Raw genomic sequence first — 11,342 nt, forward strand, 5'->3', positions numbered from 1 at the left:
GATTGGGGTGGGAGGGGGTGGGGTGGGGGAGGCCCAGGAAGGTGCCAATGATGCTGCTAAAATGCAGCGCCCAGCCTTCCGGGCAGGCCAGACGGGGTGTGCCGGGGGCCCTAAGCTCAGGCACTCATGGGCCCAGCCTTGGGTTGCACTGAGGACACACAGGAGGGTGAGTACTTGGTACTCTGCCAGCAGATACCTGAGCCCTGAGTAGTATGGTCATTGGGGGCCCCAGATGGGGGCCGGGTCCTCAGAGGCTTGCAGCGGGAGAGAGAGGAGGCTGACCCGAGCGTTCTGCCCGTGGTTGCGTGGCTAACCCCTCTAGCTAACACACGCTTGCGTGTGCTCCCGGATCACTCCCCCAACACGGCCATTCACGGGCAGCCCCAGGCCTCATCAGAAGTGCCCTCATGGGAGGGACCACATCCCTTACTGTCTCTGGCTCCTACTCAAAATCCCAGCCAGGAAACGCTCTTCTGTAATGTTTATGCATACACTGCCTTTGTAAAGCTTCTCTGGACCCGGGTGCTGGGCGTGGTGAGGCGGGGCTTGGGGGCTTTCGGCGCTGATGGGAGCAGGGCCGAGTGCCTTCCTTGCCTGGAGGGATGGTACGCTTTCCAAGGCTGAGTGCAGTGTCAGGCCACCAGCCGTGGCTGCCTGCCTTGGTCTTTGGAAGGTGGACCACAGGCGGCGGGAGGGGGCCTGATGGCAGGTTCCCAGGCAGGCCCAAAGGAATACGACTTGGTGGCTTCTGAGTTTCATCAGAGAAGTCCTGGTTGGCCCTTGCTTTTGGCCTCACCCGTGGTCACTGCTCATTTCCTCCCGCCCAGATTCTCTGCCCTGCCTCGCCGTGATTTGCCCATCCCTGTTCTGTAGTCCGTCTTCCCAGGAGGCCTCCTACCTCCTCCTCTCCCTCGTCGGCTCCTTCACTAGGAAATCTAGTTGCCGCCTGTCCTGACATGACTGCACTTCCTTCATCCCAATGCCGAAGACCTTGGTCAGGTCACAAGAGGTCTCCCAAGGCAGCGAATCACCAAGTTACGGTTCCTGGAGCCCACTGCCGTGTAGACCACAGCCGCATTCCATCAGCCATGAGCCCCCAGTGGGTACAGGGACCTGGGAGGCTGCAGGTGGCTTTCGGTCATTCTCAAGTGCGGGGCCTCAAAGGGCCCTCAGAAAGTGATTGCAAAGATGGACCGAGAAGTTTGAAAGAAGCCTGAGCTCTATTTGCAGGCTTAATATTTGTTTTTAAGGTATTTTGCCTGGATTTGCCTTTAGGAGGGAGGGTCTCAGAAAGGAGGGACCCAGTCCGCTTTCCTTCCAGGCTTGTAATTCTAGTATCTGGGATCCAAGAGCCGCAGTGTTGAGCATCACTGAGCAGAAGGGACGGGGCAGTGAGGGGCGGACTTGATGCCAACGAGCCTGAGGAGGGAAGGGGGCAGAGGAGGGAACTTGGGAGCGTGACCCACACTCCTGAGCTGCTGGGGGTGGCCTGCCCCCAGATTTTCAGGGCTGAGCTTGGGCTCCATCACACCATCGATAGCCCCTTCCCCCTGCTACTCTCCAGCAAACTAAGGCAGATGAGGGTGGAGTCGCCACCCGGTCTTTTTGTTCTTTCCTTAGGCCACCGCCCACAGTAGGCAGAGGGCACGCTCCCACTCGCCATCTGACTCAGGCATCCCACGGGAAGCAGAGACAGTCAGGCCTGCGTAGCTCCCCGGAGAAGGGAAGTCCTGAGTGCCAACAGGCAGTTCTGCTTGCCAGGGGGTGGCACCCTCATTGCCAAAGGATGCCCAGGAGTTGGGTCAGTTTCTGTGTACGAAGCCTTAAGCCCATGGCTTGGAATCAGCGCCCAGGAAAGGATAATTCTTTGTGTCCTAAGAGCAAAGCTAAGGGCAGAAAGGGGGCAATTTCTTAATATTCCCCTTCTCTCCAGCAATCCCCATTCAGAACACGGCAAGACACTTTTCCAGTCTTAAAACCCACACGTGAGGGAGAGAAACCCCCTCACGTCTTCCTCCTGCCAGTACGGCGATGAGGTATAGGATCGGTAGGCGCTGGTCGAGAGACTTCTGTGCCAGAGCACATTCAGCTGTTGGTCTGGTTTCCCCCCAAAGGGCTTACGTGCAGTGGTCGGGGGGCAGAGAACCCATGATCCGTCTGCGATCCTATCCTTTTCATTTCTTCTGACGTGAGGGTGGGCTGCCTCTAAGGAAAAGCTATCCGCTTGCCCATGCAGGCCACGGGTGACAAAGGAAACAGGGAGGGAATGGATGGCTAAAAAAAAAAAACAAAAAAAAAAAACCTTGCCACTCTTGCAGAACAGCAGCCCTGGCTGTGTCCCTTGGAGGGTAAGAGGCGTTGTTAAGAGGAAAGCACATACTGCTCTCTGTGTGACTCACCTCTCCCTTCAGCCCAGAGGCTCTTCAGGCCCCTGCTAGGTTTCGGCATGTGCCCTGTTGCCCTCCTAGCAATGCTCCCCCAAGACCCCCACCAAAATGTCAAGAGCTGCAGTACATGTTAACACCGAAATCAACCTGCTGTCCTCTCCGGGGTGCTGGGGTGGGGAGCAGAAGGCAAACAGAATCTGAGGCCAGGGTCCTCTCTTGAGTAAAGCTGGGTTCCCAGCCCTCCACCCAGGAAGGGGATCTTGGCCCTTAGGGAACTGTCTTTTCTCCAGACGCTTTAGCCTCTGGGAAGGGGCTAAGCCAGGATCCCTCTGGCTCTGTCCCCCAGAGTAACAGTTCTTACTAACAGGTTCTGAGGCCAGGCCACTCCCTCTGGAGACCGGGGAGTGGAGGGAACGCGCTCGTTGATGAGGAGGGCATCGTTGGGACTCGAGTCTGCAGGCAGAGCGTGCCAGCTCTGATTCCTGTGGAGCTGGCTTCTAGAAGCGGGAACACCTACACCAGGCCCTGGCCCCTGAGGTCCGCCCCCACCACAGGCTGCTCTTGGGCCCTGTGCCAACGCCAGGAGGTCTGTGGCCGCTGTCCTTTTCGGGCTCTGGCCAGGCTTTGCCCAGGAGGGCAGGTCCTGCCTCGGTCCCAGCGTGGATGGGGCGAGGGGCCAGGGCTCCCTTCCACGGAGGCCCCCTCTCCAGGCTCTCTTTGGGGTAAAACAGCAAAGAAGCTACGCTGCCAACTTGCAGATTTTGCCTCAGGCAACTAAATTTATTAGCAAGAAAAAAATTTTTGTCAGCCCAGTGCTGACCAACAAAGTACATCGTTAATAAAGGATAACAAATCTGTCACTTAATTCATAAAACATACCTCAAGCAGTTACAACTAAAAATAAAGTTGGATTTTTGTTTAATTTAAAAGCCTCAAAAATAACAAGCAATATGTTTTTAAACATGTAGTAGACACAATTGTCTATTATACAATATACACTGTACACAAGCAGGGCTGGGGCCAGCCGGGGCGGGCTGGGGGCAGAGGGCAGAGGGTCAGGAGGTGGAGGTGTTCTTATCTGAATCCAGATTCGAGTTGAAATGCTGTGTCTTTTACAAAAGAGAACTGCTAGAGAGAGAAAACCCCCGATGCCCCTCACAGTCCCCCAAACCCTAAACTGAAGCAGGCGTGGGGGAGGCAAGTAACGAGGACAGGAAGAAGGGAGCAATTAAATAAAACTTTAAAGCACACACAATACACAGTGTTCATCATCTGAAGTAGAGTATAAGGCAACGTTCTCCATAGAAAAAGAGGGCATCAGTGGATAGCTCGACTTTTTAAATAGAAAGTTGGAATGTGCTGGAGGAGGGCGGTGGCAGGGCTCGGCATGTGGCATGAGGCAGCCCCGTGAGCCTCCCCGGAGGTGGATGCCAGCTTGTGCCCTGGGGACAGGGTCCCAGGGCGTCCTGGGTGGCTGTCAGGGGGCCGGGGAGGGGCAGGGGAGAGAGAGGGGCATGGCACAATGCGACTCCGGCAGTGTTGGGGGGATTGGGCTGGGGGGGGGCTCACTTTGCTCCTCGACGGAGTGAAATTCATGTTTTTCCTTTGGAAATAAGGGTTCCCATTCGTCCTGGTTTAGAACGTCTCATGGAGCACGGCCACTGCCCACGGTCAGGGCAGGCCGGAGCTCGAGGTGAGAGGGAAGGGCCAGGGCAGAGCCAAGGGGCTTCAGAAGGAGGTGAGCACTGGGCGACGGAGCCCCTTCCTATGGGGACGGTCGCAGAACAGAAGGGAAGGGCCGAGGGTGGCCCGGGGCAGCCCAGAGCCACCTGTCCCCCAGGGGTCCAGACAGGACACAGACGGGGGACTGTATCTTCGGGGCCTCCCGCCTCAGGTGGCCTTACAAGTTCTTCGTGACCAGGTGGGTCTTGTAATGCTTGGTGAGATGGTCACTCCTCATGAAGCGCTTCTGACACTGGGCACACTCGAAGCGTTTGTCCCCTGGGGAAGACGAGATGCTGTCACTCAGAGCCCTCGTGCGGGGACACTGTCCCAGCCCGGAAGAGGGGGTGCATGTGAGGTGTGAGGGGCACCCTGTAAAGCTGGCGTTGCACTGTCATCATATCCTGTGTACACACTCGCTCCCTGTGCTCGACTCACCTAAACCCCCCGACAGCTGACATTTCTCTCCACCCCCCGCGGGACGTCACTTCCTGGTCTACTCTGTTCCCCTTCCTCGTCCCTTGCCTGAAACGCTGTACTTGTGCCCCTGTACCTGCACCCAGGACTCGTCCCAAGTAGGGCTGTCACCTGGTTCCTTCTGATCTTTATCCCTGTGACTGACCCCGGCTCCACGTCTTCCCCTTCCTTGGAAACACCCCACTCCTCACTGACCTGTCAGCTGCCATTCTATTTACTCTTCAGCCCCTACGGGGTGGGGGGGCAGCAGGACCTGCCCCCTACCCCCAAAGGCCAGGGGCCATAGCTTCGGGTCATGTGCTCCAGCCCCAGGCCCAGGCCAGGGGTCTGCTCCTTGGAGGCACTCGCTCTGGCACAGTGGTTCTCAAAGCACGTGCCGCGGGCTGCTGGGGACGTCTGCGACAGCGTCAGGTAGGAGACGGAGGAGACCTGTTCTATTTTACGGTTTTGCATTTATTTGCCAATGCACTAAAATATGTAACTGTTATCAAGCCCGTGGTGCCAAAAATACTTCACTGGACATAAAAGACTAAAAATAGGGAAACCAGTTGAGGAAAACCACTTGGTAAATGAGAGCAGCAGAGGCAGTGTGGGGTGGTGATTAATCATAGCATGGAGCTGGGGGGCTCAGTCAGTTAAGCGTCCAACTCTTGATCTCAGCTAACGTCATGAGCTCATGGCTCATGAGACGGAGCCTCGCGTTGTGCTCTGCGCTGACAGCTTGGGATTTTCTCTCTCCCTCCCTCTGCTCCTCCCCTGTTCATGCTCCCTCAAAATAAATAAATAAACTTTAAAAAAAAAGAAAACAGAGTGTTGACCTGGGAACCAGAGGGCCTGGTGACCAGGCCACCTCCCCGTGCCTCAGAACCCTCCCCTCAGAGTCATTCCGAGGATGAAATTAGTTTGTTGATAGGAAGCAGGACTTGTTGACTAGATAAGTGTGCGGTACGGGTACAGCAGACATCGTTGAGGCTGCGCGGCACCAATGCCTCTCTCTGGGAAGCACTACAGTGAAGGACTGGCCTGAAGGAACTTCCTGGGTAGGCCTGGGGCCCCCGAGAACAGCGCACGGCTCTCACTGGGGCCAGGGACGCCGATGTCGCCGAGGGCAGTGGAGCGGGCGGGGGGAGGACATACCTGTGTGGGTGCGCGCGTGCCGCTGGAGCTCGTCGCTCCGTGTGAACCTCTTTCCACAGAAGAACCAGTTGCAGACAAAGGGCCGCTCGCCGGTGTGCAGGCGCACGTGGGCCCGCAGCAAGGACGTCTTGCGGAAGGTCTTGCCGCAGTCGGGGATGTGGCACACGTGCTTCTTCTTGCCCTGCTCCCCGGACCTGGGTTGAGGGTGGGGACGGAGGGGGTGGGAAGCCGAGAAAGGGAGGAGGCAGAAGAGGGGGGCAGGACAGGTTGGAGAGAGATGTGAGGTCAGGTCAGGTCAGAGGGCACAGGAAAGGGGAGGGGGACAGGTGGCCGGCAGCTGCTACCTCACCCCTCTCCCGTCTGGGTCCTGGAGAAGGGCCTGGGAACAGGGCACGCGCCCCCCCCTCCCCAATCACCTCTTGTCCCCATCCTTGCAGTTGGGACACGTGCAGGCCATGCGGCGCCGCTTCTCCCCGGGCTGGGCCTCTCCGGCCAGCGCCTGCTCCATCTGCAGCTGGATCTGGGTGGGGCTCAGGCCGCTGATGGTCAGGTTGTTCCCGGAGACGTTCTGCACCGTCAGCTGCTGCTGCCCTGTGGCCAAGAGGAGGGCGCGGTTCAGGGGAAGGGGGCCTGGCACCCCTCTTCCCTTCTGGGCACGACAAAGGGATCATCGGAGCGGCTCATACTTTCGGGAGGCTGTCACGTGCCAGAAACCATGTTAGAGACTTTAAATGCCCAACCTTCATGACCCCCTACATTAGATGCTGCTTTTCCTCTTCCATAGTTAAGGAGGCTGAGGCTCAATAGCATATCAAGGTCACAGCTAATAATCAGTAGAACCTACATCTGAGCCCATCGGAGGCTCGACCTCCGAGCCAGTGTCCTGAATAGCACACTATGCAGGCAGAATTAGGTGTCAGGCCCTGCCCAAGTGACCTCAGTGGGGGAAAGGTCTTGTCCTGAGTGGTCTTGGGAGTGTTTCTTCAGGAATGCCTCCAATCTCAGGCCCTTATTAGATACCAACTCTGCTCTCAGGAAGGTCTCTGGGGAGTTTTGTTAAGAAGAGTGAGGAGGGGGCGCCTGGGTGGCTTAGTCGGTTAAGCGTCCGACTTCAGTTCAGGTCATNACAAATCAAGTCCTCTACAACTTGCATAAAGCCATTCAAAGCGTGGGGAGTGTCACTGACCCAACACTGGTGTCTCTCAGGGGATTCATCCTATGTCACCAAACCAGATGCATAAGGTGACATAAATTCATTTTAAGTATGAGAGGAGATTCGGAGAGCTCCCAGTACCTTGAAAAGTGCTCCTCACCCAGCTAAAGAATACTCACCAGGGGGCACCTGGGTGGCTCAGACAGTTAAGCCACCGACTCTTGATTTTGGCTCAGGCTATGATCTCACAGTTTATGAGTTCAAGCCCCCGCATCAGGCTCTGGGCTGACATCATGGAGCCTGCTTGGGAGTTTTTCTCTGCCCCTCCCCTGCTCATGTACTCTCTTTCTCTCTCAAAATAAATTTTTGAAAAATGTAAAAAAGAAAATAACACCCAGCTAAAGTGCCAGGAACCATTTTTGCTTGGTAGCTCCCATGTTCCTTTGATTATGTGCAAGGACCGTCGCACTGTCAATCCTGCCCAATATGACCACCTAGCTGAAGTGCAGCTCAGGCCATTCCATCCGCCAGAGGCTCCCTCCTTTCCTTCTAACCATAACTCAAGGCTGTCTCCTTCTAGAAGCCTTCTTTCAAGTCCCTTTACATGGAACCTCCCTGGAACATCTCTCTCTGGTCTGTACCATGCTAATTTACGCGTGTGTATTAGTTGGAGAGCTTTCCCGGGTACATCTTATTTCTCCATCATATTCAAGGTCTTCAGCTGGCAGGTGGGGCCAACATGTGTCTTAAACTATCTCCTAGGACATCTGTAAGGACCAAGTGGACCTGGTCTAGAGCTAGAGGAGGCCAGGCAAACGATGGGCAGTATTCTCGCCGTGGGTACGGGGAAGCCCAGGCTGGTGCGCACCCTGGCCCAGGGGCCCTCCGTCACCTCCGGTGTTGGTGATGGTGACAGGCACGCCCTGGACCTGGACACCGTTGATGTTGATGGTCTGCATGGCCTGGGCCGCTGCCGCCAGCTGGGCTGCATTCAGGCTGATGATGCTCCCGGCAGGGGCGATCTTTGGCAGGGGGCGCTCTTTCCGGAGAATTGCGGCAGAGTGCTTTTTGCTGGTCCCACTCAGATGGGGAGCACGGGACGCAGGGCTGCTACAGGTGGTGGCAGAGGTGGCGGCAGCTGTTGTTGGGGGGCTGTCCTGGACGAGGACCGTCTGCACCTCACCGGAAGGCGTACGGATGTAGACCTGGGAAGGGCCAGAGAAAAAGGGTCAGTGCCCCAGAGAAACTGGGTGCCCCGCACTTTGAATAGTGTCACCCCCCCACCCAAGTGAGAAGTGGGGTGCCTCTTCATCCACCCAAGTCTTCTCCAGCTGGCCCAGACCTACATTCACACATTGTCGACGGCATCCCCATACTAAGGTGGCAAATGCCGACGACTGATTGGAAACCAAACACCGAATTTCCTCAGCATGGAAAGATACACCAACCTCAGAAGTAGAGAATTAGAAGGGAACCAAATGGGAACTTCACAAAAGATGCGCCATGAATGACCGCCAAATGACAAGAGCTCTTAGGAGGCACGGCCGACAAGGGACAGTTGTCCTCCGCCTCAGGTTGACAAAGATGGAAAAACGAAGTATGATGCAGCAGGGAAACAGGCGCCCTTACATCAGGAGCAGGAGGTTGAGGTGATCCGGGCTTACTGGAGGGAAATGTGGGAACGTGTATCAAAAACCTAAAAAATCCGCACGTTAGAGCATGAGTGAGACGAGGAGGGCATTGGTGGGGCAGTGATGACAGCAGCCTGGCATGGGTGTCGCAGCCCCAGCAGGCTGAGGACCTGTCCACATGGGAGAGCTGAGATCCAGGGGGCCGTGATCCAGAAAGGACTACTTTCAGGCTAACGGAAGTGAGGTCTGTCACAGAAGACGGTTACAAATATGGAAAGGGAGCATCTAGAATGAAGTGTGTGGCACTGGACAGGAATCAGAGGTACTGGTGGAAACTCTTGGTTTCAATATAGAGACATGAATGTGTGATATATATGTAGGTATGTGCATGTCCGTATCTTTATGTAGGTATCACATATGTGTACATGTGTACTTCTGTATGTTTATGTACACTTCTTGGCTGTGTCCACCGAGAAGGGCCAGGAGCAATACTCCAGGGGCAATGAGCGCACCCAGCACCCAGGTCTTAGCTTCTAAATCTCATGCTCCACTAAAAGGAACCAGGGCTCCTTGGAGAAAAAGCTGATTCCAGGATTGGGGGCAGGGAAAGTGCAAGAAGAACTTGGACCACCTGTTGTACCAGGAAGTAGGAAGGTGTAAGGATGGTGGTATCATGGGAAAAGGACACAGGAGCCAGCCTGAGGGGGCCCCCACTGGCCAAATATGAGATAACTTGAACATCAAAATAATACTACTAATGGATTATAACCCACTGAATAAAATGGGAACCTAATAGTCCCTATTGACATAAATAAACAAACGGAGACGGGAATGGTATGCTTTCCAGTAAGAGCCAGGACTCCTGGGAAGAAGGATCCATCCCAGGGCTGGGGCTAGGGAAATACAAGGCATGAAGGACCTGCTACAACAGGGATGGGCCTTGAAAACATTATTACTAAGTGAAACAAGTCCCTTGCAAAAGCTCACCCATTGTAAGTTTCCATTTAATGAAATATCCAGAATAGGCGGATCCATAGAGATAGGAAATGGATTAGTGGTCGCCAGGGGACTTAGGAGAAAGGGGAAGGGAGAGGTGGCCACTAAAGGTACAGGGTTTCTTTTTGGGGTGATGAAAATGTTCTAAAACCAGACAGTGGGGATGGTTACACAACCCTGTGAACATACTAAAACCTACTTTAAACCTACCGAACCTACACTTTAAAGGGTAAATTTCATAGTATGTGACTATCTCACAGCTGATTTAAAAAAGAAAAGGATGGGAGTATGTCAGAGGATATACAGGTGAACCTGAAAGAGCTCCAAATGGCCATGGGTGGGACCACTGTGAGTAACAAAATAAATAACGTGGTCCTGGATTATAACCCAAAGTAGAAGATAACTATACATGAGTCCCTCTATTGCTAGAACTAAATAATTGAATAAGTAAGTAAAGAAGAAAAACGCCGTCTTTATAGAAGAATTCTAAATAATATTATGTAGATACTTTCTCTTCCAGGATGCAGAGCTTAATTCTTAACCCCGAGTTCCGCCCTGACTATGGGAGACTTAGCAACTCCCTTCCAAAGAACAGAGAGGGGCGCCTGGGTGGCTCAGTCAGTTAAGTGTCCATCTCTCTCTCTCTTTTTTTAAATGTGTATTTATTTTTGAGAGAGATAAAGCACAAGCAGGGGAGGGGCAGAGAGAGAGAGAGAGGGAAGGAGAACACAGAATCTGAAGCAGACTCTGAGCTGTTCGCACAGAGCCTGACGCGCGGCTCGAACTTATGAACTGTGAGAACATGACCTGAGCCAAAGTCGGAGGCTTAACCGACTAAGCCACCCAGGTACCCCAAGTGTCCATCTCTTGATCTTGGTTCAGGTCACGATCTCATGGTTCATGAGTTTTAGCCCCACATCGGGACAGTGCAGAGCCGGCCTGGGATTCTCTGTCTCCCTCTCCCTCTCTGCCCCTCCCCAGCTTGTGCACACGCACATGTTCTCTCTCTCTCAAAATGAATAAATCAATAAACTTAAATTTAAAAAAAATACAAAAAACAAAGAACGAGAATGGGAAAAGTAGCGACTTACAATGAAGAGACCTAGCAAATGCCACCTTAACCAGTGACAGCATGTGGACATCATGTACTCCTCATATAAGATGATCAGAGGGCCATTTCACCTCTGTAGGATTCTTTCCAAACACCCGTAAGCCCAGATTGAGGGACATTCTGTAGGATACCTGACCAATACACCTCAAGACTGTCAAGATCATGGAAAATAAGGACGGAGAAGCTATCACCTGAGGGGTTCAGGGCAATGCGCCCGCTAAGTGCACATGGTATGTGGATTGGGTCCTGGGACAGAGGAAGACATAAATGGAAAGACTGGTGACATCCAGATCCAAGTTTGGAGTGAGTTAACAATCATGTGCCAATGTAAGTTTCTTAGTTTTGACAAACATACCTGGTAATGTGTGATGTTTGACCCTGGGGGAAACTCAAGTGAGAGGTAAACAGACACTCTCTGCACTACCTTTACAACCTTTCTGTAAATATAAACTTATTCTAACATAAAACATTAATTTTAAGAAAATTTCTTATAATAAGTTGCTAAAACAAGTGCGCAAAAGTCTGATGAGGAATGGGATATTTGCATAATCTCAAAGTATCTCCCTACAAAACACTACTTCATTACAAAGAAAAAAAGGTGCAGAAATCTGGCGAACATCACTTTAATTGTCACCAATAGGGAGACAAATTGAAATCATGCACCCCTTCTAGGATACAGTGAGAAACAGCATAGCATTACTTCTGTGATATTTCTGGGGGGGGGGGGG

The 11,342-nt window shown here is 53.4% G+C and overlaps 2 protein-coding genes across 2 annotated transcripts in view; both read right to left on the bottom strand.

Moving 5' to 3' along the window:
* The window catches only part of PNPO (pyridoxamine 5'-phosphate oxidase), an 11,750-nt gene extending 9,302 nt beyond the window's left edge, over positions 1–2,448 (bottom strand). Inside the window, 1 exon segment of the mRNA XM_077776880.1 lies at positions 2,400–2,448. Coding sequence (XP_077633006.1) covers positions 2,400–2,448 — 49 coding nt within the window.
* Positions 2,449–3,139: 691 nt separating this feature from the next.
* The window catches only part of SP2 (Sp2 transcription factor), a 13,432-nt gene continuing 5,229 nt past the window's right edge, over positions 3,140–11,342 (bottom strand). The window contains exons 3-6 of the mRNA XM_077776823.1: positions 7,769–8,081; positions 6,140–6,314; positions 5,724–5,917; positions 3,140–4,388 (exon numbers count right to left, since the gene is read on the bottom strand). Of these exons, the coding sequence (XP_077632949.1) occupies positions 4,288–4,388; positions 5,724–5,917; positions 6,140–6,314; positions 7,769–8,081 (783 nt within the window). The 3' untranslated portion in view covers positions 3,140–4,287. The remainder of the gene's footprint in view (positions 4,389–5,723; positions 5,918–6,139; positions 6,315–7,768; positions 8,082–11,342) is intronic.

The sequence above is a fragment of the Crocuta crocuta genome, unplaced genomic scaffold (assembly GCF_008692635.1).
Source record: "Crocuta crocuta isolate KB4526 unplaced genomic scaffold, BGI_CrCroc_1.0 scaffold352, whole genome shotgun sequence".
Classification (NCBI taxonomy): Eukaryota; Metazoa; Chordata; class Mammalia; order Carnivora; family Hyaenidae; genus Crocuta; species Crocuta crocuta.